At 40.5% G+C, this 26,917-nt stretch overlaps 8 protein-coding genes and 1 non-coding gene across 9 annotated transcripts; 3 read left to right on the top strand and 6 right to left on the bottom strand.

Annotated features, from left to right (window-relative positions):
- Window positions 1–201: 201 nt before the first annotated feature.
- BDB00DRAFT_853619 (uncharacterized protein) lies at window positions 202–1,236 on the bottom strand (the record flags this gene model as incomplete). Its single annotated transcript, XM_053125642.1, has 3 exons — window positions 1,014–1,236; window positions 508–977; window positions 202–401 (listed from the first exon to the last, which is right to left on the bottom strand). Coding segments are annotated over exons 1-2 (636 nt in total), but the record flags the coding sequence as incomplete, so codon positions are not given.
- A 2,341-nt stretch (window positions 1,237–3,577) lies between these two features.
- On the top strand, window positions 3,578–3,982 carry BDB00DRAFT_878467 (uncharacterized protein; the record flags this gene model as incomplete). The annotated part of the gene is made up of 1 exon (XM_053127731.1): window positions 3,578–3,982. The coding sequence occupies one exon, from the start codon at window positions 3,578–3,580 to the stop codon at window positions 3,980–3,982; it is 405 nt and encodes a 134-aa protein (XP_052973766.1).
- Window positions 3,983–3,991: 9 nt separating this feature from the next.
- Window positions 3,992–4,526, bottom strand: BDB00DRAFT_891940 (uncharacterized protein). The gene has a single exon (XM_053128481.1). The coding sequence runs from the start codon at window positions 4,473–4,475 to the stop codon at window positions 4,068–4,070; it is 408 nt and encodes a 135-aa protein (XP_052973765.1). The 5' UTR covers window positions 4,476–4,526; the 3' UTR covers window positions 3,992–4,067.
- Window positions 4,527–11,495: 6,969 nt separating this feature from the next.
- BDB00DRAFT_853614 (uncharacterized protein) lies at window positions 11,496–12,699 on the bottom strand. Its single transcript, XM_053125641.1, is given in 2 exon segments — window positions 11,496–12,343; window positions 12,362–12,699. 2 exon segments carry the CDS (start codon window positions 12,608–12,610, stop codon window positions 11,864–11,866), a joined length of 729 nt encoding a protein of 242 aa, XP_052973764.1. The 5' UTR covers window positions 12,611–12,699; the 3' UTR covers window positions 11,496–11,863.
- Window positions 12,700–13,798: 1,099 nt separating this feature from the next.
- On the bottom strand, window positions 13,799–14,440 carry BDB00DRAFT_732393 (uncharacterized protein; the record flags this gene model as incomplete). The annotated part of the gene is made up of 1 exon (XM_053118338.1): window positions 13,799–14,440. A coding segment is annotated over one exon (642 nt), but the record flags the coding sequence as incomplete, so codon positions are not given.
- A 1,873-nt stretch (window positions 14,441–16,313) lies between these two features.
- Window positions 16,314–16,384, top strand: BDB00DRAFT_t119. The gene has a single exon. It is a non-coding gene; the product is annotated as a tRNA-Gly (tRNA).
- Window positions 16,385–17,940: 1,556 nt separating this feature from the next.
- On the bottom strand, window positions 17,941–20,854 carry BDB00DRAFT_853609 (uncharacterized protein). Its single transcript, XM_053125640.1, has 11 exons — window positions 20,661–20,854; window positions 20,354–20,493; window positions 19,843–20,224; window positions 19,506–19,652; window positions 19,270–19,363; window positions 19,032–19,171; window positions 18,877–18,954; window positions 18,596–18,793; window positions 18,410–18,491; window positions 18,312–18,327; window positions 17,941–18,238 (listed from the first exon to the last, which is right to left on the bottom strand). The coding sequence occupies exons 1-11, from the start codon at window positions 20,787–20,789 to the stop codon at window positions 18,085–18,087; spliced, it is 1,560 nt and encodes a 519-aa protein (XP_052973762.1). The 5' UTR covers window positions 20,790–20,854; the 3' UTR covers window positions 17,941–18,084.
- A 1,534-nt stretch (window positions 20,855–22,388) lies between these two features.
- On the top strand, window positions 22,389–24,707 carry BDB00DRAFT_774311 (major facilitator superfamily domain-containing protein; the record flags this gene model as incomplete). The annotated part of the gene is made up of 10 exons (XM_053120148.1): window positions 22,389–22,504; window positions 22,662–22,765; window positions 22,935–23,015; window positions 23,168–23,273; window positions 23,341–23,427; window positions 23,509–23,699; window positions 23,832–23,990; window positions 24,080–24,144; window positions 24,217–24,396; window positions 24,495–24,707. The coding sequence occupies 10 exons, from the start codon at window positions 22,389–22,391 to the stop codon at window positions 24,705–24,707; spliced, it is 1,302 nt and encodes a 433-aa protein (XP_052973761.1).
- Window positions 24,708–25,076: 369 nt separating this feature from the next.
- Window positions 25,077–26,679, bottom strand: BDB00DRAFT_885160 (GTP-binding protein rhoA; the record flags this gene model as incomplete). Its single annotated transcript, XM_053128389.1, has 6 exons — window positions 25,077–25,238; window positions 25,308–25,442; window positions 25,543–25,652; window positions 25,761–25,848; window positions 26,452–26,493; window positions 26,623–26,679. 6 exons carry the CDS (start codon window positions 26,677–26,679, stop codon window positions 25,077–25,079), a joined length of 594 nt encoding a protein of 197 aa, XP_052973760.1.
- Between the last annotated feature and the right edge of the window lie 238 nt (window positions 26,680–26,917).

The following is a 26,917-nucleotide window of genomic DNA, read 5'->3' as shown; positions in this document are numbered from 1 at the left end:
TTGTTTTTCAATACGACTCATTCGAGCGCGCATTGTTCTGGTGGCTCTGGCCTCACGCATTTCGGGGCACTCGTGACCAAATTTGAATTGCACTTTCTTGCAATATTTGCAAGGATTGGTTATAGGAGCACGTGTTTCACCCATGTAACGGGACTTTTTGGAAACAAAGTTGCTGGCTTTGTTTTTCTTTCTCTTCTTGTTGTAATCCTCACTTTCTTCGGAGTCCTGGTCAGTACCAGTTGCAGGTTCACCCTCGGCAAGAGTCAAGACTGCTTGTATAACGGCGTCCAATGTGCTGGGAAACTGTAAGCCAAAATGGTTTGCAGCAACGTTCCACGCACGCTGGCGGTACTTCTTATTCAAAGAAGATAGGAAACCATATCCTAACTCTTCGTTGTCAGGTATTCCAGATGAGCAAGCGAGTTCCAAGTACTGGTTTGCGGATTCTCGTAATGCCTCATTGCTGTTTTGGGTTAATGTGCGCATCTTGTAGCGTTGGTAGTAAACTTGGTACGGAGAAGAAAACGCACGACAAAACTCTTCTCGAAACTTGGTCCAATTCATGTCATGCCGTTGCATGGTTTTGACTAACCACGCACGTCTTGTGGCATCACAAGTCAAAGGCATCAACCTTTTCCAATGCTTTTCGACGTTGATCGAATGTGCTTCCAACACATACGCAAAGTCATCCAAGAACTGCTCAGGCGAGTCATAAGACTTCCCTTTAGCAAACTTGGTGTGTCCTCTGAGGTTGAACACGGGTAAGTTCTTAGGAACTAAATGTGCTACTTTGGCATCATCTAGCGTCTTGTCCGAAAGAGCTTTCATTGTGTTAAGCCTTTCTTTCCAGTTTTCATAGTCGCTTTTAGCGGCTAAAAAAACTTGTTGGTCATGGCAAGTAACCAGGCTCTGCAGGTATGACTCTTTAAGATGAACTTGCTGTTCCAAGTAGGTACGAACTACTTGTGGGTCAGCGTCTGGACCCAGCTAGTCAGGCTTGATAAGGTCAGCACTGTCCTGTTGGTCAGGTGTCCAAGGGTTGCTGCTTGGGTTTTCCTCAAGCTGTTCGTGGTGTTGAACTTGGTCAACATCCATAGCGACAGAAGACTGAGCTTCTGTATAGGGGATAATGGGACCTGAATGGTTCCCAGTGTTTGGTTGGAAAGTAGTAGTGTCCATAGTGATGATTGCGGTTCCGTAATTCAAACGAAAAAATGTGGTAAATCGAAATAAACACAACATCCATAGCGACAGAAGACTGAGCTTCTGTATAGGGGATAATGGGACCTGAATGGTTCCCAGTGTTTGGTTGGAAAGTAGTAGTGTCCATAGTGATGATTGCGGTTCCGTAATTCAAACGAAAAAATGTGGTAAATCGAAATAAACAAAGACAAATAAGTCGTTTGAGAATGGATTATATTCAAAAGATTGAACGAAGTACAATATCAGCTATAGAAACTATCTTCTTTTATATCTAACTTTCAAACATTGTTTGAGAACTCGGTCTTAACGGAGAAACAGATCTGAAGGTGGAAAGCTTATCAACTTCTTTGTCAGCAAGGACCTTACTGGTGCTTTGCTGTAAGAACGAATAAAAAACTTTTATGATGGTTTGAGATGTGTTCTTAGACGGTTGTTTCATACTTGGTTTCTTTACTGAGTTATATGAAGGATTCACATTTCAATCCAGCTAGGTGCATGTGCGCAACCGTGTCCCTTATTGGATCCCGGAGCGGTAAAGAGAAACCTTCTATCAAGACATCTGTCTGTACCGGATCTTAGTTTACCACAGAATCGCTTAGGTTCACATGCATTAAAAGAAAGTATAATGTTTGAAAATCGACTTCACCACGCGCCACCAATCCTTTTCCTTTTTTTCTTTTCTTTTTCCTTCTTCCTTTTTTCTGCAATCGTTTTCTTTTCCCTGTTCCTTATTTGCCTTTTGTCAGATCTCGTCTCTTACGTCACCCTCTATTGACCGTTTTCATTGTACTATTAGGTTACAACAGGTCAACAGGTCGGGTCAAGGGTCAGACATGTTGACTTGCAGGTTCCAAAAGTACGGACCCAACCTATCAATCTGTAATTCGAACCAGGTCAACCCAGCCCATCAATTAGATTGGGATCCCTAACCATGAACATCAAGACCAAGAGCATGCTTTGTCTGTTTACTATAAATGTGTAATAAAAAGAACGAGAATATGCAATGCATAATCCCTCTTTTCATGGGCCTGCTGCAGAAGGCACCTAGCTCAAATAATGCGATGTATAGTAAGGCTCTTATAAACACCTACATGCACAATTGTAATCAATAGTGAGTTTGGGGGATTATATATATTATTAAATAACATCAAGGTGTTAATCTGTTAAAAGACATTGATATTTGCCTGAAAAGCTTGATATCAGGTACTAGAAGAGAAAACAGTGTGTGCTAAATCAATATTCAACTATCTTGACACATTTAATATTAGCACGCATTCATTTTGATATTCAACTTATATTTAACTATCTTTACATAAACATATTCAACTGATTGTTATGAGCATCTCCCAACATCGATGATCACATATTGATTCCTCAAGTATTTATATTATCAATCATTATCCGAATCATCAACCCTATTACCGATACCGTTTTATATAACGATCCCCATTACGACTCAATCCTTAACACTGACTCCGCCATGTCTGCTATTGCTCGCTCCCAAAATCCCAACAGCATCATCTTCAACATGCAACAGCTCCAGTGCAGAAGTCGAGAACATCCTCGTTGAACAGCTCGGCACTGTCGACTCGCCTCAGCTCTCAAAACAACTTCTCGTGGAAGTACTTTTCAAAACCGAAGAACAAAAGAAAAAGGCACTTGAAACAGGTGTCATCGTAAAAAGTGAATGCATCTTAGGCCTACCCCGTGTAGCAGCCAATACTAACCTCGTTAAGATTGACTTGTATTAACTTCCCATATGTGACCCTCATAAGTTAACTGAAGAACTTCGCTTATCATTGACGGCCTATGGCAAGGTCGCTCAAATCAGAGCATATGTCTCTCGCCAACACCATGTTTTCAGGGGTGAGGCCACTGCCTTAGTCGATGCCTCACTTTGAAGGATAATCCTTAACGATATACTAATCAAAGTATCAAGTTAAAAGATTTAACTATAATAGGATAAACATTTCGAAACTGCCAGTTCCAAAAATGAAAGTTTTTTTATAGAGTTTCGAGAACCGTTCTCAGAGAAAGAACCACAAAGAGTCGCGTTGCAAGGTCTAACCACCTTGTAACCTTAGAGGAGGGAGTCCTCATTACCATTCCGGGTCAAATCCTCATTACCACTCCGGGGGGATTTGAATCTGTTAAAGCTTTATATATTTTTTTCAAAGGTCCTAGTCATACCCAGCTGCCGACTTGAATAGTCGGATTTTTACTTGCGGTATTATCGAGGAACAGCTCGACAAGTAACCACAACCGCAACCGCAACCGCAAGTGCGGGGTCTACATTATACACCTGTGCACACTTTCCATTTGTGGCAGTTGCCGTCAGTAGTTTATTATCCCTCTCCTCTTATTAAACAAAAAAATGCCTGAACTCGGTGAAAAACGCAAAAGAACTTTTGGAGTAGTCCACAAGTATGGGACGAAAAAGCTTACACACACGACCCCTTTGATCGGACGTAATGCTTCGAATTCGCGGGCTCAGATTATACCATCTGACACCAACGAAAATGAATGGGCCAATGTCGTTGAAAGTCCTTTCGTCATGCGTAAAAGGAAGAGAACCGACGAACGTGCTAAGAAATGGGCCGAGCTCTTACCTTTTCTCACTGAGGCGTATATCCAAGGCTATGGTGTCCAGGTCCCAGTACCTCAGTCACTTAAGGCCACCGACGACGTATTCTTGACGTGCGCGTGCAAAGAGAAGAAGTCGACCTACGTCACGACTGTTTACAAGTGTGGTATGAATAGAAGCAGAGATAGAAGATAATAAACTAACCATCAGAATCAAAAGGGCGTTTCTGAAAGACGTTGAAGCCAGAAAACCCGCCAGTATTTTTGCGAATGAATGATGGTTACAAGTGCTTCAGAGCGTCTACAGGCGCCTTGTACCTCTCGACAATACGAGCAAGGCGTTCCTGATACTCCTTCTCCATAGCCTTGTTCAAAGCGCGGACTTCACCCATCATCGTAGCTTCTCTGTTACTGTCGGTGGCATCAGTAGTAAGTGCAACAGCCGCAGAAGAAATATCACTAGAGTAAGGGGTGTCCATCAAATGAAATGCCTTCAAACGATCAATTTCGTTCAAAAGCGCGTTCAGTTGAACAGCCACCTCTTCATGTTCGCAAATGATTGACTGGATGTTCTCGTCTTCTGCAATCCACTTTGCTTCCTCGTCACTTCTCGCTCCTTCTTCTTGCATAAGTGCTTCTGTAGCTTTCTCATATTTTTCAATGAGTGTTTGGTCGTTGCGATGTAGCATGTTTTTTGATTTAGGATTAGACTATGATCTTGAAAAATATGAGTAATGATTCCTTGTTTATTCAGAACCTGAAGGCTTGCGGTTAATTTGCAGTTTTAATCACGACCTGAAGCTCGGCAACTGCAACACCCAATTTTCGACTGTTGAGGTCGGGTGGGGTGGTATTCTTAGCTGTTTAAAGTTTTAATCATTAAAATAATTATCAACCTAAAGATAAAACATTTATATGTTTCACGTTTTTTATCATTAAATCTTTAAAAAGTTAAAATCATAAAATAATTTTTTTTCATAATAAAGATAACATTAAAATAAAATGATATTTTTAAAAAGCTATAAATTCAAAAAGTTTAATCTTTCTTTTTTATTTTAACTATAATTATTCTTAAAAAAGAAATACCACTTTTAACATTATCTTTAAACTATAACCTTTACAAAGTCAATGGTACAAAGGTTTAATCTATGTTAAAGGATTGCTCCCCTTTATGAGACTCTACCAACAATCTGCCGATATCTGTACCTCAACCTCCCCTTCCCCTCCTGTGCCCTAGTCAGAGCGAAGGGAATGCCACTGTTCTGCATCTATTGCAAATCCGACGGCCACACCATCAACAAATGCAAGCTCCTAAACGAATAGCAACGACAATCGCCCACGACATGTACTAGGTGCAACGCCATTGGCCATGTTAACGAAATTGATGTCTGCTGCATCAATCATCAAAGTCCAGTCTCTATGCCAATCAACTATGCCCCTCCTTCAGGAGCTGCAACACACGTCCCTCCCCCTACTCTACCGCATTCTGCAGATACCGACACCTACAGTATATGGCCGACCCACGAAATGGCACTTCTGCATGGGACAGTAAACATGCCCTAGTTACTACCAGTGTTGATTTTTCGCCAGGCGAAAAATCAATTACTTTATTTGGAAATACATATGAGAATCTAAATCTGTTGAAGGGAGGGGATGAAAAGTGTTGACAATTTGTATTTATAAGATTGGTTTTCTGCTGGGTGCACTTGTATGTCAGGAGCTTCAGCTGTTTCGTCGTCAACTTCACCGTCAAGATCTAAGAACCACTCATTAATAAGAGCATTTCACTGTCATGGAGTCATGTCGGCCTCTTCTTCACTCCGGAGGTTCCGGTCTTCTTCCTCCATGTAAAGTTCGTCGTCCTTGGCGCCTTGGCTTTCAACGCTATCAAGTCTTGCTAGTGCGGGAAGTGCTGGTGCTTTGCCTTTATCCTTGGCATGCTTCTTCTTGAGTGTGGCACGAACTTGGGCAATGTGAAGAACTTTTTGCCAATGAAGCCGGTTTCTCCTAGTGCTGTGGATGTACCCTATGTCGCTGAACAATCTCTCGCACGAGGCCGAGTTCACACCAATCGCCAGCAAGCGTCGCGCCACAAAAGCAAGTTCTTTGCACGACTCGTTGTTGGCAGCCACCATTTTCCAAAACTTGTCCGGGTTGCGACCGGATCCAATGTAGCCTTCATCATCGAGCGGCCAATCCCTATCGTCGTACTTCATGACTTGTAAAAGCATGGTTTCGGCCTCGTTTCCTGTCCATTTATTATAGTACATTTGGGCCCACTCGGTAATGATTCTTGACGTGATGCCCCGTCTGTTGCATGCTTCTGGATCTACAGGTTCCGGATAGCGGTTGATGTAATCCAAACAGTACGTTGGATGTAGATACATGGCCAGAATCAGTAGCGGTTGCTCCCATTGATACCATCTTTTTTCCAGTCGCTTGACAAATACTTGGACAGCATCGTCAGGCAGTCTTCTACGCACAAAGTCGATCTTATCAGTCGTAAACATGGGGAGTAGCTTCGCGAACTGAGTGGCAATGTAGTATAGCTTAGCATTATCTCGTTGGAGAACATCTAGGCACAACGCAAATGGTTCGAGCATTGCCTTGATTCCATCGATATCTTCCCAGAAGGCCATGGAGCGAATGTTGTTTGCAACTTCGTCTGGTATTTTGGCACCTGCATCAGATCCAGAATTCATACGACGAGCTAAGTCAAGACAAAACAATAAGTATGAGTGCTAACCATTGTACACGTATATTTAAAATCCATAATATTGATCGCTTTACCTGCAATGAATCCTTCGTATCAAGCAAGTTTTTCAAAGCATCGAAGTAACTGTTCCATCGTGTTGCAGGTTGACGAAGACTAACGCAGCACTTATTTGGGGTACTATCTTGATGGTCACGGAGTTTTCGTGTCAAATATGTTGAACGATTGAATGTTTCGATGAGTTTGACAGCTTGCTGCATGCAAGAATTCAAGTCCGGGAATGCCTTCAACATATCGGCTATGCAGAGCTTCATCTGGTGGGCAAAGCATGGCAACCATACAATCTGTTGATGCTTGCGACGTAGCTGTGAACGGGCAGCAGCATAGGCACTCGCTGAATCAGTAACAACCGCGATGACCGTGATGTTGTGCCTCTTGATCCGCTTACTCTTGTCGAAAAGTAACGTCTCCAATTTTTGAATAACATCCAGCGTCCTTGCTTGCTCTCCTGAGATGTCTTTTGCGTCCCAAATGACGCTGCTCCCACTTGAGGTGTTGAGGACTATGCCAAGTATCGACTCCTTGGAGACATTTCGCCATCCATCACATGTTAGAGTTACGCCTTATATATCTTAAACCTCGGCAATGAGTTGTTCATTCGCAGAATCGGCAACATGTGAAAGAATTTTGGTTGATAGGTTTTGCCTTTTAGGTATGGCTCCATTTGCCTAGAAGAAGGCCGTACTAGTTAGTTACATCTTATTACATCATAAAAATATAAAGTATAATAACATTGCATCTTCTTATTACCAAAGCGCGATCATTCAAATGGAGCAAGTATTCGATGACCTCTGGGTTTTCGATCCAACGGAATGGAAGATTGGCCGACACAGTAGCACACAATGCCTTGTCCTGTGCTCGCTGAGCCCATAAGCTGTTTTCGACGACACCATATTTCGAGATTGATGCTTGTGCGAGTTTACGTCTTGTATTTTATGTTTGACTGAGACCAGATACTTGACTAACCGAATCTTCAAGAAGTATATCTTCATTATCTACCCACGTGAAAGCACCTGAGGCCTGAATCATAATTCTTTCATCTGAATTCAGATTGATGCAAACCTTTTTTTTTGAAAGAAAAGTATTAGCTCTATTATCAAGATTTTGAGGCTACGTTTAAGCTACAATTCATGCATATCTTTCTATTTTACCTTGAGATGCTCAAGTAAAGCAGCATTTTTATCCCTAAATCCTTGCACATAGTCACCGAGTACTCGAATGCATGCAAGACATTGTGCCTCACCATCCCTGCATTTTTTATTGTCAAAGTATCGATTGTAGAGCTTAAAAAACTGCTTGGCAGGATGTCGTCTGCGACCAGCACCGGAACCTTGGTTGGACCTTTCCACCAATACATAAGAACGCTTGGAACCAGCAGTTGTTGATAAGTTTTCTTCAGATTGCATGAGAGAGGATAATGTAGATCGACGAGAAAGTGTAGATATAAAATGTTAATGAAGTATCTAGCTCAGAGAACTGGCCATATTTATACTTTTTCTTAGGTCGTGTGCTGCGAAACTATTGCCTCAAGAAAATGAACTGTTGTATAATGAAGAAGGCGACTGCTTAGCAGCTGCGCGACAAGTTCGTCGTCGTCATCATTCCGCAGCATAACTTTTGGACGAGCTATGAAGTAATGAGTGCAGCGCAGTCGATAAATTTGTATTTCAAAGATAAGCTACTATTGAATTTAGAAGGAAGAGGACAGTTATTTCGCTGTCGCACAGAAACTACTTAGCAGCTGCGCAACAGCTGCACAGTAGATTTGTCATAAACATCAATCTGCAGCATGCTTTTGGCACGATTCAATGAAGACCTGACTAATAAGAACCTCGCATTGACTGTTTATTATATTTATCTTGTAATCTTTTCTTTTCTTTATTATCGAAGGAGTAAACCATTCTACTTTTAAAGATCAAATTTATTTATTTAACTGCTTATTGGGGTGGCATACAATACTCAATCAAAAAAAAATGTAGCAGGGAATTACCCATAATTTTCGCCAATTTTTCCAGGCGAAAATTGTGGTTGGCGAAATTCGTCAATGCTGGTTACTACAGACGATGCAATAACAAAACACTCTTTCCCCTAAATGGACGACTCAACTAGCCCCTTGGCTACAACCCCTATTACTGACTGGGCTAAAGATGTTTGCCTATACAAAGTACTCACCAATTAACTAGAAGATACACGGATTAAGTATAGAAATTAGGGACGTTTGAAACTCCGCTATTTATCTTATATATATTTTATTTAAAAATTGAATTTAATTATAAATAAAAAATAAAAATGACAAAAAGAGAATATATAAAGACTTCACCTGTTGAAAGAAAAAAAAAAATCTTTAAAAATAAACATAAAATAGATATAAATGAAATTATTGATGAAAATATAAATGAAAATATAAATGAAAATATAGATGAGAATTATAAAGATAATAATGAAAGGATTATAGATTATAAAGAAGAATTGGATAAATATAATATAAAATATATAAATTAAATGAAGTTTGCATTAAATTACTATAATAAAACATTTCTTAACGAAAATAAAAAGTATAAATATATGAATAAATAAGATCATCTTTTAATTAAATATAAAAAATTAGAATATAAAATTAGAAAAATTAAAATAAATATTATTAAAAAGAAATACAATGATAATATAAATAAAATAAAAAAAATTGATGAAAATATTGTGATGATAATTTAACTATATGTAAAGAAATGTCATGTAAAACAAAAGTTAGAAATGATATTTCATACTATAATAAATATATGCCTAAACATTGTGAAAAATGTACTCATATATGTAATAGTAAGGATATTACAGATAGATTATATTATAATAAAAAATATAACATTTTTAATTATTATAAAAATTGTACTCATAATATATATTTTGATGACTATTATAAAAATTATAAATTAGAAGATATATTTTATATAATTGATGAAAAAGATAAATTTTATAAAACAATATATTTAAGTATGGAAAAAGATAAACTAATATTTGATGAAATTGAAAATATAAATGAATTAACAGAAAAGGAAGTGTTAGATTTTATGGATTATGATATAAAAGATTATAATAATTTTACTTAATATAAACTATATAATAGAATAAAAAGAAGTGTGGATTTATTAAATACTTTTGATAAAAATTTAAAACATGTAAAAATAAAACAAAGCTTTTATACTTATATAAGTAATATACAGTTTGAATCATTTAAAATATTCTTATATAAAATATTAAATATTGATGAAATTGATAATATATTTAAAATAATAACATCATAGATATATCATATATATATAATTACCTTAATTGGACCCTTGTTATAGAATTATTTGATGTCTCTGTGTTCTATACTTGATCCAGATACACTTCAACAACAACAGCAACAACAACACCCATAGTCATAGTCACCAATGCAACAAGAGATATCTAATGACACTGTTTGAGCACCAACTCCTCTAACTCAATCAAACTCAGTTAGCAGCCTGGCCTTACCCCAGCCATGCCCCCTCTCACTCTACTAATATGGAAATTGCTCAGGGGTCTGTGTCTCCAGCCCATATCTCACCAAATCACACTGGCAAAGTTGAATGCCAGTCTTATACTAGTATAGATAGCATAGATAGCTAGGATGAAATGATATAGCCGAATTAATTTTCATTAAATTAAATTATACATGAATGTCTTAGTATATATACTTTTTAAAAAATAAAAACTAAATATAATTTCTATATACAAGAAGAATATATTATAAATGGTGTCAGCATCTACAAATCAAATCTCATCTAATAATGATAAAACTATTATTGATATGAAAAAAATTACAAAATTATTTGAAAAATCATAATAGGGGGTTTCACACTTGGGAAAAAATGAGAAAATGAAATGTGCATTTCTTCAGTTTAAAAAGCAAAGTCACAATCATGGATAAACTTTCAACATCAGCTGCTATGCGTTTCGCGTCAATGTTACTTGAATTTGCATATTTTCTGTTACTTTATTTCACACACTATGTTTTTACTATCAATTTCCCAATGCCAAAAATCACTCAGCAACAAAGGACTTCACGTGGAGTCAATAAGCTCATTGAGCAAAGCATTCAGCGACAGTTGCTTTGCAACGACGAATCGAGTGAGTTGCTCTAAGAGGAAAAAGATTGCAACGAGCTTCTTAGCATTTACGTTGGCATCAGCAGCCATCAATACCTCAATCCTTGCGGTCACGTTCCAAAACTGCAAGAAAAACGTGAGTTTTTTATGCAATAGCCTGATAAGCAACTCAAAATGTTGGTGTGGATGAACAAAAGATCGTTCAAAGCTCTCCTCGAGCTTATTGAGGGCCATCCAGATTTCAACAGCGAGTCGTGTGTAGCTCAGATAGATGTCCAAATGCAGCTAGGCATCATGCTGCAAAGACTTGCATATGACGGAAGTGGAAACTCCACTACGAAACTTGGGATGGAATGGGATGTGTCTACAGGCTTTGTCAGCAAATGCTTCTATCGCGTTATTGGAGTCATTAACAAATTGATGTTGACTGATTTTTTGTCCTGGCCTGATGAAGAAGAACGCAAGTCGATTGCTGCGCGCATAGAATCCAAGACCGGCTTCCCCTGGTGTGTCGGTTTTGTCGATGGCACTCATGTCAACTTTGCTCAAAGACCCAAAGAACAAGGCGAAGTTTACTTCAACCGCAAATCACGCTACTCCATGAATCTTCAAATTATATGTGATGATAACCGCTTTATCCAATCCTCTGTTGCGGATGTCCTGGTTCTATGAGCGACGCAAGCGTATTTAGCAGCCAATCTCTTCCAGGACTGTTTCCTGATGCGCATTTTTCAGGAAACGAATATTTAATTGGTGATTCTAGATATGGGCTTACGACGCATCTGATCACCCCATATCGCAGTCCAGTAGCCCGACTGCACAAGGATTACGAAACGTTCTACTTCCAGCATGCATCAGGTAGGGTGGCTAATGAAAATATGATTGGTATTTTGAAAGGAAGGTGGCGCTTTTTGAAGAATGTCCCATTGCAACTGAGATCCAAGAACGAATTCGAAAAGCTAAACAATATAATCGTTGCGACATGTCTTCTCTATAACTATCTCTTCTGACGCAATGATAAATGGGATCTGGACACTGAAAACGATAATGGAAGCAATGAGCATAGCACATCATCACAGCTTTCAGACGCAGAAGGGAAAAGAGACCTCCTGAAAAACATTGTAGTCGATTTTACATCTAGACAATAAACTTTTGTTTATACATAAAATGCCAGTGACTACTCGTATACATTTTCAATAATCTGTTTGGCTTCGTCAGTAGTCTTTCCAAGTTTCAACAGCTCAATGAAAAACTTGGTTCTGTCACTAGCGTAAGTCTGCTGTTCTTGTGCTTGGGATGCACGTTTCTGCTCTGCTACTTGTGCCTGGGACGCAAGTTTCTGCTCTGCTAGTTGTGTCTGGGACGCATGTTTCTGTTCTGCTAATCGCGCCTTCTCCAATTGCAGTCTCTCATGCTCGAGCTTGAGCTTTTTCGACTCTAACTTGCATTCTTTGGCTTCATTGACCGAGTAAACGGCAGTAAAGTTTCTGCCGTGTAGCACATTATCGTCGTCGTCATTGTCATTGTCAGAGCCGCTTTCTACCCTGCTGGAAGCAATGCTGTTCACCTCCTCATTCTGTGGCTCTGGACTGGGTGGAGCCTGCTCCAAGAATCGTTCTATAGACTCTTCGAAATTGTCGACAGTGATTTCTTGTGTCTAGCTGTCAACATCTACTTGTTTGAAGAACGAGGAGTAAGGCATATTTTCGTTGACAACAGGATTCGTCGGCAATTCTTCAGTCGCTGTTGTTGGTACTGGTGTTGCTGCTACTGCAGTTTCTACTGCAGGTAACTCAGTAGCTGGCACAAGAGTGGCTGCATGCGCAGAGATCGATGGCGGAAGGCCAGCATGCAGAACCGTGCTTAGGTTGATATTCTCCCTTTGACCAAAGATCGAATCCATCTCATAGAAGTAGGGGCACATATGATTGAGTTTGTCAACAATATTTTTTATGCCCTTTTTACGTTCTTCTTGGCTGATCTCTTTGCCAAAGCCAGAAGCTTCCAACTTTCTTTTGGTACTGATATACCATCTCTTGTAACTTTCGAAACGGCTTTTCGTTTTCTACCAGTCCCAACCAATGCCAGTTTTCTCATTGATAGCCACGGCCATCTCAGTATATGTGGCTGTTTTTGTTCCTTTCTTTTTTATGCCTGGTGCTGACTGCTCGCCTGCGCCTGACCATCTTATGAAGTTTTCATGAATGGTAAGCCAGTTGACCATTACTTCACATACTTCATTTGAGGTGTGATCTCAGCTGGCCTTTTATAGACAAATGATACCGAAGTTAACTTTAACTCATTTAAATGAAAGGTAACATCAGTGTCTTTTTCCCTGCAGGTGAAGTCTCATTATAGACTGTGGTGGTTGCATTTATGGTGTGTTTTTTTTTTGTATGGAGGTGTTTAAACCTCAGAAATAGTTTATTACTGTGGGCCGTTCAAAAGAAGAGGGAAAGCACAGCGGCCTCGGAATTGTAAGGAAGGGAAGACAAGAGATATATACAATTAGAAAACATATTTTTGAATGGCTGCGATTGCTATTGATGCAATCTTTGCTGGAATGAAAGGGGAATCATTGGATATATTCGTGTAAACTGATGTCGCGTTGCCGTGAGAGGCGGACATACAGTACTTGTTGCAGATCACTTGGTAAATCTGCTTCCTGCAAGATCTCCTTGACCGTATCCGAGAGTTCCATGTTATCGATCCAGTCCTTGGCCGGATGAACTTGTGTTGCGAGTTCCTGTTCGTCAGCTAGGATCATTGGTCTATCGTTCTGATAGTCCGCAAATTCCATGGCAATTTCGTCGAGAGCTTGTTCAAGATACCCTTGTAGCATCAGTGCTGAGGAGTTATCTGCGATGTTTTCGTTGTTGTTGTTGTTGTTGTTGTTGTTGTTGTTGTTCTTCTCATCGGTGGCGGTATTGTCGGCACCCAGGTCTTCCAGAGGCTCAAACCGATTGGTCAGTTGCCCCTTCTTTCCTTTTCCGGGCGCATGTTTGGATTTCGATAACTCCTAGGAGGGGGTTGTGTCACGCTTGTGACCTGTCTTGCGGCGGCTGGTTTTGTTGTTGCCCGGCGTCCATTCATCACTGTTGTGCGTTGTGGGGCAGTTTGCGGCGTAGTGATTCTTACCGCCACACTTGAAACATCCTTTCTGGTTGCGGCGGAAGCGCGGACAGTCTTCAACGATATGTCCTGGCTCATGGCAGCGGGAACAGTGGAGGGGCATTTGGTCGAAATGCGCGTAGATTAAGTCATCCTTGTCACCGCACCAGGGGATATGGTGGTTAAGGGGAAGGAGCTGTTGATTGTGGTGTGGCTGTATATCTAGAACGGCGAAACCGTTTCCCATGTATGCTTTTGTTCGCGGGTCACGGTTGATACCAACGTCTAGGATGTCGCCGTATGGACGAAACGTTTCGCGCAGTCCGCGTTCCAAATCTTCTTGACTGAGCAAAGGGAGATTTGTGAGACGAAGCTTTTTAATCTTTGCATTTTTTTCAAGAGCAGGCGTTGCACAGATCGTGATGGTCGGTGTGAACTCTATGCCCTTGTCGATGGCACGAGTTCGTTCTTTTTCAGTTTGGAGATTGATTTCAGCGACCACGCGTTGTCCTTCACGATGTGTAAGGATGCCGTTATTGATGGGATAAATCTTCATCAAAATATCGACTGCGTCGTCAACGGATCCTGGAACGGGGCTGATGTCAAGCATAACGCTGCCAGGCGAGCGTCCAACTTGCCAAATGCGAGAGAAATAGCAAACTTTCTTCGCTTCGCTTGTGCCCAGTTGACGTTGAGCATGAACGAGTGACACTCGTTCAGGTTGGGCAATGCGAGCCTATGTCAGAACGGTTGGTGGGGAGGTGTAGAGGGAGGGTTGTTGGTTGGTGCCTGTATCACGCACGGGCGGTTCGGGAGGAATATCGGAAAGAGCCATGTTTATGGTGTGTTTGTTTGTGATATTGAGCAGATCGGAGTAGAGTTTATTTCGACGCATCTGACACATGTAAAAATGATAGTTCCATCCCAACCTAGAATTTGCAAGCCACAAGCACATTTCTTACATAAAAAGCAGCTCAGAAAGTGCTTTTCTTGACTAGAAATTTTTGCATTTCTTGCAGAAGAAATGCGGTTTTTTGGCTATTAAAAAGCAGAAATTCCCAAGCATGAAACCCCCTAATATAAATATTAAGGAATTATATAAAAAAAATATATATGAAGAATATGATATTGAATATATAGAAAAGAGAAATAAATCAAATATCAAAAGAAAAGCTTCTGAAAAACAGAAAGAAGCATCCAAATCAGGTTTGAAAACTACAAATAAACAAAAAAGTAAGAATAAAATGAATAGAACAATCGAAAAATTTAAAAATTTAAAAAGTAAAAAATAGAAATTATAAAAGAAATACTATATTTATGATAAGTTTTATGAAAAAGTAGGTGAGAAAGATTTAAAAAATAAAATTTCTTAGGAAGAAAATTGTGATGATAGAGCTTTAATAAAGATGATCAGGGACAAGATTAAGTATCTTTGAGATGATGTTTCATTCCAACAAAAGATAAAGCTCTTTTATATTCTAGCTATTAAGACGGCGATATCAATTCATCCGACTAATAGATAAACTATGTGATAGAGGATAGATCAAGGACGTATCAGAACTTCTATTGAAGTTGCTATGTTAATCGCGCACATCTTTGAAACCGGCGTTAGCTGATGTAATGGCTGAGGTACCTGTTGATAGGTTCATTGTCCTGTTCACGTAAGGTGAATCATCTGAGTAAGAGATTTTATTTAATAGTGTTTAGCTGGAATGCTGTAGTGTTCATACGTGTGTGCTATAATGTTTAACCGAATATCTTATTGTTGATATCTTAAGCAGTGTATTAATGTGGTTCACCACAAAGATAATATAAATAAAATGATTCTTCTGTAGGATGAGTTATCAATTCCTAAAAATAAGAGATTTTCAGTAAAAATCAACTCTGAGGATACATCTATTGAGAATCAAAGATTCATAGTACTTTTCTCCTAAAAATAAAAATTCTTAGGAATTCTCAATTCCTCATATTTATGAAACAATGTTAGAGATTAACACTTCTAGTGTAGTTGTGATTCAGGTGATGTTGACTTTATATATATAGTAGCTTATTTAAACTGTATAGATATATTAAAGGACATATATAGATATAAGTTTTTTGTTTAAAAAGAATAAATAAATGAGAAAAAGAAATATATATATATAAAGTTTTTTTAATATATAATTTAACTATTACATAGTTCTAGTTAATGCAAAAGAAGAAAACAATCAAGGTACTATTAATATAACACAACAGAAAAGTACAAGTATCAATTTAAGAATATAATAACATATATATAAAGGGAAAAAATGAAATAAATAAAGATTAATTAGATTACTTATATAACTTAGAGTACATATTTAAATCTAGTCATAGATAACTATATCGGCCACAGTAAATTTACTAACTATAGCACAGCGGATAGATTTCAAATAGCTAGATAAATAATAGTAGGATACTACTACTACTACTTCTACTATGCCTAAACATTATGTTTTGTGAATGTATAGACGTGCACGTTTGTAAGTAACATCAAAGCGTCGATGGTTTAGTGGTATAATATCCGCCTGCCACGCGGATGACCCGAGTTCGATTCTCGGTCGACGCATTTCTCAAATCAACTTGTCGTGACAAGTTGAGTTCCGTTTTTTATTTTTTCTATTCTCTTTCAAAAGTTGTCGTCGTTTTTTTGAATAACATCACGGAAAGTAGAGACGATGCACAAAGGAATAGCCACGGAGATAAGCGAGTAGCTGGTTGATATTTTATTCAATAAACATGCCACGTATTTATACAATTTTCTGTACTAGAAATATATAAGCAATACTGCAGATGTGATGGTAGTTATGATAAGCTGCAGATATAATCATAGTAAGGATGGTGATGGTAATTGATGATGGTTATGTTGCTCAGCAAGGTACAAAGAAGTAGATGGCTGCACGTTACGTCAACATGTAACTATCCACCGCAGCAGTAAAAGACATATCATCAGTGATAAGAATAACCAAAAGATATACTACGACAAAGTTAACTGGTGATGGTGTGTTGAGTCGGTTTTTGGCAGTGGATCCGTTGCCAGTGAGAAAGGAGAAGAACAAAGGATAATAAAGGGATGGGAGTGTTGTTAGAAGGGACTCTTTATTGCTTGTGGTGGAGTGGTTTTTTCTCTAATAAACTATCACAGCGATTGCCGTATGACACAACGATATAATAAGATACAATAATCATGAAGCTGTCGTATCTTGCCTGGTTATCTTCTCTTAGTTACTAGTAGTGTGAACATTTGTAGTGCCGACGAATAGTCGCGCGGCGGCGTTCTTGTTGGTAGTGTACTTGTTTGTTGCATGGCAAATTGCTGAGCCGCCAAAACGAAGCGGTCATATTTGGTATGACAAGTTAGCTGGTGATGGTGCAATACTTTGTATAGATAGAGAGTCCAAAGCCATAGATAAAAATACGATAGTTGAAATATGAAGTTCTATTTAATAGATGCAACGCTTTTGCTATATCTTTCTGTGATGTTTGATATATTCATAATAAAATAGCTCGGATAATGCTGATCGTTCATATGACGCTGCGATGGGGAGTGTTATAGACTGTGGATGCTTAGCAAATAGTCTACTGCGCATTATGTCAACACAGATTATGCGAGCAGCATATAACAATGAAAAAGAGTGCGGTTATCTTAAAAAATGAACCGACCATCCTGTTGCGATAATGGCGGTGAAACTGCAGCAGCAGCACGGCATCAATGCGTCTTGTAAATCCATTATTTTATCTTTGCCTTAGCAACCTATAACTAAAGTGATATGGTATGAGCATAAAATAGTAGCGTATCATTGCAACTGATTGATCAACAAGGCACATGATCTTCTTTTACTACATGCGTAATAAATCATATACTCTCACAGATCACAACAGTAGATGTTTGTTCGTCGTATTTATTTAACTTTGTTATATATTACCACGACAGTAGAGTCCCATAAACTATAAACATCCCTTAACACAGATCCTCAAACGCCAGACAGTATCTTTTGTGAGTTTTTTCTTCTTTTAATCTTATGTCAGCGTTTGGTTAAGGCCTGTTTTTTATTTGGTCAGAAACGTATTACGCCGAGTATCCGCTCGCACCTTTTATACCAACCAATCAAAAGTCTTTATTGTCATCTTTTACGCATAACTACTTTGTATACACATGTAAGGGAGCGAATATTTTCTCCCTCATACTTGGCTTTTTATTCTTCATAAACATGCACCCGATGTAAAAGTCTATAAAACATGCTATGTCTGGCATAGATAGCCTATATTTTAGAGTGTTCCGGGTACAGCTTTGTAAGGGTTCATGATCCCGTTCGGATCGATTGCTTTCTTGAGCGTCTGCATCAAGTGGATCTGGGCCTCTGTCTTGCAACGAGTCATGTAGTTGACCTTTGCAACGCCAATTCCATGTTCGGCGGTGATACTGGTCGTAGATAGATATACCTGTCTGATTAATTCTCGTTCCCTTTTTTGTCCACATTAAAGTGCATTTTTACCTTCCGTTATGTTTGACTAATGAGGGAGAGAGGATATTTGGGGTTGGTTCATTATCAACTTTACGTTTAATCTTTTCCTTTTTCAAATTACAACTTACTAGCCCAGTCATAGACATAGGAGTCCATATCCTTTTGCGCTTTACGATCATGATCTGGAATGTTTGCCATAATGTGTAGATTCTGATGTAATGATATGCAGAAAGTATGGGTCAATACCTGCTTGTTGTGCTCATCCTGTATCCCCCGAGCTCACGCTTTCCTTTTCTTCTATCGCAACAACTTACACCGTCGCCAACGTGACCAAAACCAATCACATTGGTATATGTAGTGTCTAATAAACCTCTTTCACCATAATGCTGTTTTACATCCTCGACCATCTTATACAGCAGCTGCACATCCATAGCAACATCGTATGTCATTGCTGTGCCAGACTTGACAATAGCTTCGGGGATACGTTCACGCCATTGCCAAAGCGCATTGGTCTATCATTAGACATGGGAGTGCTTTCAGTTATACTGTACACCGATCCTCTTGCGCTTTCCTTGTTACTTTTTGCAAATTTTACCTGCTTAGCATCCTGTGCCATCACACCATCATGAGCAACGTCGGTCTCCATCAGTCTTGTGAGATAAGCATCGATTTTCTGCAAAAGCGCCCACATGAATAAGATGCAGTAAGTATATGCAGATATGCAGATCATCCTGTTGTGTTTAATTTTACCTCTTGATCATGCTCTTGACGGCTACCTTGGGTCTCGAGAAGCGCATAGAATGAAGATTTTGCCTCAATCGGATACGGGCTATCTTGTAACATAACCCTTTTGACCAATTCCATTGATTCACGGTCCCAGAACTCAAATGCTACAAGCATATCCCGAGAGTTAGAGCAATTGAGCATTTGGGGAACGTGGGGGGGGGGACGTCTCTGATCAAATGGCTTATGTGGAAAATCAACTCACCAGACAAAATTTCAGATAAATCTTCTTTGGCCATAACAAAAGCCTTTTGTACCGCGTCAAAAGAATCCAATGCCAACATGGCGATATTGACAGCCTATAGAGTAAGTTTTTTCCAAGTTAGCCGCACCGCTTACACTTTTTGGGTAAATAAAATGCTGGCATCCCACACACACACACACACACAAACACAAATTTCTGTAGCTATCACCCCATGTGTCCCGCAACTTTTCTTTTACCTTTGGCTTTCTAGGCGTCAACAGTGAAACACCAGTAACCAGACCCAATGTTCCTTCCGCTCCAATAAACAGCTGCTTTAAATCATAGCCAGTATTATCTTTTCGCAACGTGGATAGATTATCGAGTATAGTGCCATCAGGTAGAACCTATGAGAAGTAGGAGATCATACACGCAGTTAAAAGTTTAAACCCCCCTTTTCTTTTATCACCTATCATTGTAACATAACCTCATCTCCGCACGCGCGCGCGCGCGCGTTACCAACTCTAATAACGTTGCCAATCGTAGGATGTGCAAAACTTGAGTCCCATGAGAAAAACAAAAAGAAAAAGGACTTACCACTTCCAAGCCAAGCACATTTCCATGAAGATTACCAAAGCGCATCAAACGCAAACCACCGGCGTTGGTACTGACATTGCCACCAATTTGACACGAACCTTTTGCACCGAGATCCAAGGGCACAGTGTATCCCAGCGGTGCCAAGTAATTGTCCAGGTTCTCCAATACCACACCCGCGTCTGCCACAGCAACACCTGATATCGGGTCAAACGATCGAATCTTGTTCATTTTCGACGTGTTGACAATAATTTCGTCAAACATTGGGTTTTGACCGCCACTCACACCCGTGTTGCCGCCTTGAGGCACCACAGCGAGCTTCTTTTCGTTACAGTATTTCAGAATTTTTGATATCTGGGTCGTTTCTGTGGGGAATAGACATAGTCTAACGAATCCACCGTTTGATTAAAGAGAGTAGGCCAATTCGAGTATGTATGCGCAATTGTGCGTATGTGTGTTTTTCTCTTTAAAAAAATTAAGGAGAAAGAAGGAGGAAGGAACAATAATACGTTACTTGGAAGAACCACGGTGCAGGTTAAAAAAGTCGGTATTATAGGGTGTCAAGCTTGAAATCTCGGGATTTGCTTCGCCATCGTGAATGACATTGTTGGTTGTCAAGATGGTTTGAAAGTAGTCAATGTCGCTGTGTTCCAACTAATGACAGCCACGCGTGTATTGTCAGTAGCAGTAGTTTGGAGAAAAAATGAATGTCTCAGCGTTCGACTGGTGGTGATAGTACTTTTCCTCTTATATAACTATTGGTATGGAAGAGAGGGAAGAGAGGGAGAGAAAGCGAACAGTGTGGGGTAACCAAGATGTACCTGCTTGAACTTGTCACTGCGTTTAATATTAGTGATTTTATCACTTGTCAATGGGGTCAAGGACTTTTGAGCTCGGACGATACGGGAAGTATGAAACAGTCGAAGAGACTGTCGACAGTTACGGAACATGGCAAAGTTGAAAGAAAGCAAGAAGAAAAATGGGGATTGATCCCAAACTTTAATGCGACTTTTTGCATCACCTTTGACTAACAGCTTTGATTCGTTGATCGGCGAGTGAACCATCTCTCTCTGCTTTAAACCGCTTGAAACCGAAAGATCGGGCAGGTCTGTTTGAAATTTGGGACATCACATAAGCATTTGTGGATAACGGGCAGCAACGATCATCCCACATTTGAATAAAGAGCTGAAATAAAGAACAACTGCATCTGTATGAGCAGCAGGATACACAATGAGAGCATATATATAACACTTGAATTTCTTAGGGCTGGCATAGTAATATACGTTATGCTCATTTTCTACATATTACTACAAGATGCTACGGCAGGTACATAGTGACGCTGGTTTCCTTTACGAACAACAGCGCCGGTGTCTTCAATATCAAGTGCGTTACTGAAAAGGATAGTGTGAGTATTTAGCACACCTGAAGGTTAACTATGCTGTCATATCAACTGAACCTTTTTGCCAAAGATAAAATTGTTCTACAGTAGAGTGCAAGAGCTAGATATTCAGCGCCACACATCTTGAATACATATACGCCACGGGTGGTTTCAAAGTCACACAGGACTGACAAGTAGTAAGTACTACACGCTATGATATTTGCTATCAAATGAGCTAGTGGCCTGCCCACAAGACACACGAAGCTTCATATTTAACACAGCTGGGAAAGTCAATCGCAACTTTCCGTCTGACTGTATAAGATGCATTAGTAACATCTTTATTTATTCACTTTGATCTGTTGTGTCAGGTGAAATCGACAGATCGTTGTATATTAATTTGCTGTCACGACTTGTTATTATTGTCGTGCATAACTCATATCTATGGAAACGATTATGTTCTGTTAGTACTAGGTGCTACTATATCGTTCCGATATGGTCTGTTCTCCTTGACTTCTCTTGACACAAAACGGGAAGCATTTCTTCCAATTAAACAGCGATGAAAAAGAATAAGAGATAGTCGTGTCTTGATTTCGCTAGACAAATTTCGATATCAGCGCATTAGAATTTCCAGGTACCCCAAGTGAACCAATAGAGATTCGAGCATTGTGTGGGAGTGCGATAGATTACCTTTGAAAGAATCCATCTACTAACTGGAAGCCACCCACTGACTTTTTCAACTGCGGAAACAGTGAAATCCCTCATGCAAGGGGGTTTTCACACACACACACACACACACACACACAACATACAATATGCACTACAACTTGATAGTAGTAATTGCCGGCATGATAAAAATTAACAGCAAATTGTGAGCACATGGCTCTATCTTGATCCTGGGCCCGTCATTCTACGCTCATATTACAGCACTGGTCGGTCACCACCCATGATAAAAATATATGTATCGTTAGTAGCACATACATTGACTTTTGCTTGTGTGCATGTATATAAGAGAGCGGGAAAAGGGCCTTTGTCGTCGTTTGATCTCCGCATCGATTTTTTTTTTCTTTGCAAAAAAGAAAAGAAAAATCGCCATCCCCTTTTTCTTTACTTCCTCCTTTCGCTTTTTATCTTTTTTTTTTTTTTTTCTCGCCTTGTTCTTTCTATCACTCATATGCTTTCAACAGGCCCAACAAGTGCCGACACTACGGTTCCAGTAGGGTCATGGTGGTCGCGTGCGAGACGATCGCATTTGGGTGTAGCCGCCGTAGTGGCCTTAACCTTGTTTACGTATGTATTATCTCATCCTCGATCACTCAACCCTGTAGTGCTCTTTCAGCCTCTATATGTGTTCATCTATCATGGATATCCAAGAAACCAGCTGTCTTTTTCTTCCTATCCACTTATCTCCGCCTCTTCTTTCGGTATAATTTTTCAAACTATGCAGTGATATGTTGACATATGGCGCGGTGCTTCCGGTCCTACCGACTCTGATTATCAAGAAACTGAAAGGCGACTCCTCGATGGTTGGATTCCTGTTTGGCTGCTACGGTTAGTGGTGCTTGGAGGAACTAGAGAAACAGGGGGGGGGGGCGCGAAAAAAGAAACTAAACTGGGAATGTTACATGGTTCCCTTTCTGTTCTTACATACGTCTTGTGTGGTACATGCATTAAAACAATTGACATATTCTGTTTGCTGTTTCATATATATATATATTAGCATTTGGCCTTTTAGTGGCTACACCCGTGTTTGCAATTCTGTCCGACAAATACCAGAATCGTCGATTGCCGATGATGGCAGGTAAAAGACCCGAGACGCGTTTGAAAGAAAAAAAAAAGTCATCAACAAGACGTAAAGATGTGTGTGCATTCTACTGCTGCTACAGAGATAACTCTAATGCTGAAATGGTTGTACAAAACCCGCCTATTGTACCCCGCTTGTTTGTTTTTAAGGTTGCCTTGGATTGATGGCGTCAACATTGTCGTTTGCTGCTGCCGAAACTTACCCTCTGTTAGTGGTGGCACGTGTCGCACAAGGTGTTGCAGGAGGAGCTTCATGGTAAAAAGGATTTCTCTCGATCTGGCTACCAACAAGAAAGAAGAACTTACAGTGACACATTTCATAGGACAATCGGCTTGGGACTGCTGGCAGATGTATTCCCAACCAAACGTCTTGGGGTAGTCATGGGCACAGTGCTTACAGCACACACAGTGTAAGTGCCTTTTTGAAGGAACGAGTGCATGTATTGACTACTTTGAGAGATGGGGAACTCATGATGCTTTTTCTTTTTTAGCGGATTTGCGATTGGTCCAGCCATGGGTGGCTTCTTGTACGAGTACGGAGGGTACTCTGCACCCTTTCTTTGCTGTGCCGCATTTGCTCTCCTGAATTTCTTTGCCATTGTATGGATCGCAGAGCCGCCGCACGACAAACATACCAAGAAACCTACCCAAAAATATACCCAACCTGATGACGATGATGCCAGTAACAACGATGATGACGACGAGGAAGCTTCCACTGCTGCTTCCAGTATCCGCAGCAATGTCAGCGATGAAGGCGCCTATATCCCGGCACCCACGGAGGAAACACCGCTATGTAAGACCCACACTGCACGAGAACAAGCACCTATTACGATCTGGAGCTTATGCAAGAATTGGCGCATCTTGTGCTGTGTCCTGTGCACGACTGTAAGCTCTTCTGTGTTTTCCGGTATCGAGCCAGCCTTACCCATTCATTTGGAGAAAACGTATGATGCATCTGCATCGACTGTTGGATGTAAGTTTTAAAAAGACAACTTTGGGAGGGAATAGCGTCCAAGCGTTGGATTGGCTAATTCGGATTCTCCTCTCTCTCAATGGCAATAGTGGTTTTCGTGGCTATGGTTGTTCCAGCGTTCCTTGCACCATTGATTGGTCACTTGTCTGATCGAGTAAGCGTTTTCTCTGATATATAACTTGGACAAAAGCAAACAGTTATTGACCTAAAAGGTTCTGATTTCTAGATCGGCCGCTATGTCATTTCAGCCACGGGTATGCTTGTGATGGCCGTGGCATCTCCACTGGTTGCCGTACATTATCCCACGGTGTACATGATCATTCCCGCATTAATGGTGTTTGGCTTTTCCAGCCCTCTCACACTGACACCCATATTGCCAGAGATGGGCGAAGTAGTCGATGAATTGGTAAGTTTCTTTTTTTGGGAGGCTTTATTTATATATCGAAAAAAAGGGTTCTCGTGTAACACGCTGCATATGCATTAAATGTTTGTGTGTCTTTGTAGGGCGGATCCGCATATGCGCAGGTTTATGCATTGTATAACATGGCCTATTCAGCAGGCATGTTCTTTGGCCCCAACTGTGCTGGACTCATCATGACCTATGCCGGCTTTGAGGCGCTCATGATTACATTTGGTGTTGTGCTTGTTGTTTGCAGTCCCATCATGATGGATTGGAAGGCAGTCTGGCGCAGGCTTGTGGGCGGTCGTGGTTGTTAATCACCACTTTTTCCTATATAGACACACACAAACACACACACATCCATAGCACGCATCATTGTAAATTTATCTTCTTTTTCTTCTTACATAATACTCTGTTAGCATACATGCCTCTCTATCGTCTGCACATTCCCGACATCTCCCAGTGCAGTGTAATAGAAAAGATTACAGACGTATTTATTTCTTCATGTCGAGATTGGGAAAAGATAGAGAGAAAGAAAAAAAGAGGTAAAGAGAAGAGTTAACGGGAACGTAATACGGAATTTGTGCGTATGTGTAAGAGTTTGAGTGAGTGTGTTGTTTGTCGAAAGAAAGAGAGAGAGAGAGTGTGTGTGTGTGTGTGTGTGTGAATTATGGATTGCTTTTATTCTACAGGATGGCACACTTGCTCTTGCGGCCGACTTTGCTGATCTTGGAAGTCATTAAGGCAGCACGGGTAGCATTCTCGAATACTTCACGAACACCGTCGCCATCCTTTGCAGAGCACTCCAAGTATTTATAGGCACCGACCTTCTGGGCAACAGCCATACCCTAAACAAGTCCAGTGGGTTAGACAGCATGCTCTCCCTACTCTGGCGTGGTGTATGTGCTTCTTATTACCTCTTCGTAAGTTACTGGCCGTTGGGAGGTCTTTCTCAACTCTTCAATGGTGTGGGGATCGTTTCGCAAATCCTTCTTACAGGCAACAAGGAGGATAGGCAAGCCTTGGCAGAAATGCAGGACCTCAGAGATCCACTATGAGCGAAAATGGGGGTTGAGTGTTGTCAGTGGCCGACCCGAGATGCTTCATAGTAGTAGTAGTACTAGTAGTAGTACTAGTAGTTAGAGGACTTACCTTTTCTTGTACGTTATCAAGCGAGTCGGGCGAGTCAACGGCGAAGCAAATGAGGATCACATGAGAGTCCGGGTAGGACAGCGGGCGAAGACGATCATAGTCTTCCTGGCCTATGGACGAAAAAGGGTTAGACCGGAGAGTGGATAAATAGGTCGATGCACGAGGGATTCCCCCCCCCCCAAGAAAAAAAAAAGTTGTCACGGAAAAATAAAAAATACCTGCAGTATCCCAAAGCGCCAGCTCAACCTTTTTGCCGTCAACCTCCACATCAGCCACATAGTTTTCAAACACAGTGGGCACGTAGAGCTAAAAATACATGTGTATCAGAGGAGTACATTGAAATCAGTAACATTGTTTTTTTTTGTCTGGTACAGCTTGTCCATGTCTTGTCTTGTCTAATGTTGCTGAGCTCGTGTAAGAGGGGAGTGTGTGTGTGTGTGTGAGGGTGGTGTGTTGCCGATAAGAGTAGTGTGTGTACACACAGTGTGTAGCCTCACAAATGAGACAAATATGAGAGAGAGAGAAAGTGTGGGTGTAGTGTGTGCGCGTGCGCGTGGTGCTATGCAACCGTCTCAAACTCCGATCCCTTTTCTTTCCCTTCTGCACAACCCAAAAACCCTCCCACTCTCTCTCCACACACCCCCCCCCCAATAGGAGGGTAAAAAAAGCAAGAGAGAGAGAGAGAGAGAAAAGAGCGCGCGCAAGCAAGCAACAGCATATCTCGAGACAGTATCTCGCACAATACGAAGGAGAGGGGGAGAAGGGAGAGAGAGAGAGAGAGAGAGAGAAAGAGAGAAGGAGGGAAGACCAAAAGAAAGGCGAGAGAGAGAGGTGTATACGTCTTGCCCCAGGCTCGCGCGTAGCATGATCATGTAAGAAAAAAATAAAAGGGCATGGTTTTTTACTTACCTCAGGGAAAGTGCCCCTGGAGAATACAATTAAAAGACAAGTCTATGTTTTGCAAAGTAAACACATTAGTTCATGTATCAGACAAGAGGGAAACCCTGCCCCCCCGCCCCACCCCTTCCGGTACCGCTACTGGATCTATCTCTCTTTCTCTTTCTTTTATATATATATTACCTTGCCACATGCACCGTCACCGACGATAACGAGCTTTCTTCTAAGTTCGGATGCCATTTTTGATTTGTGGTTTCTATATTAGACAAGAATAGACATGGAGCGATATATTAGTTTTGTATTTTTTAAAAACCAGAGTGATAAGAGTGAGCGAAACAACAAAACAAGTGTGTTCATCAGGAACGAAAGCCAAGTCAATGCCATTCAATGCTAATGAATGATAAAAAGGTTGCATCATCATCATCATCTTTCATCATCTCGGTCCGTCATGTTTTTTTTTCCCCCTTTTCGTTCGTGT

The sequence above is a fragment of the Zychaea mexicana genome (genome assembly GCF_025766255.1).
Source record: "Zychaea mexicana strain RSA 1403 chromosome Unknown BDB00scaffold_137, whole genome shotgun sequence".
NCBI lineage: Eukaryota > Fungi > Mucoromycota > Mucoromycetes > Mucorales > Lichtheimiaceae > Zychaea > Zychaea mexicana.
The sequence above is the reverse complement of the archived record's forward strand: the minus strand, read 5'-3'. Positions and strand labels throughout refer to the sequence as shown.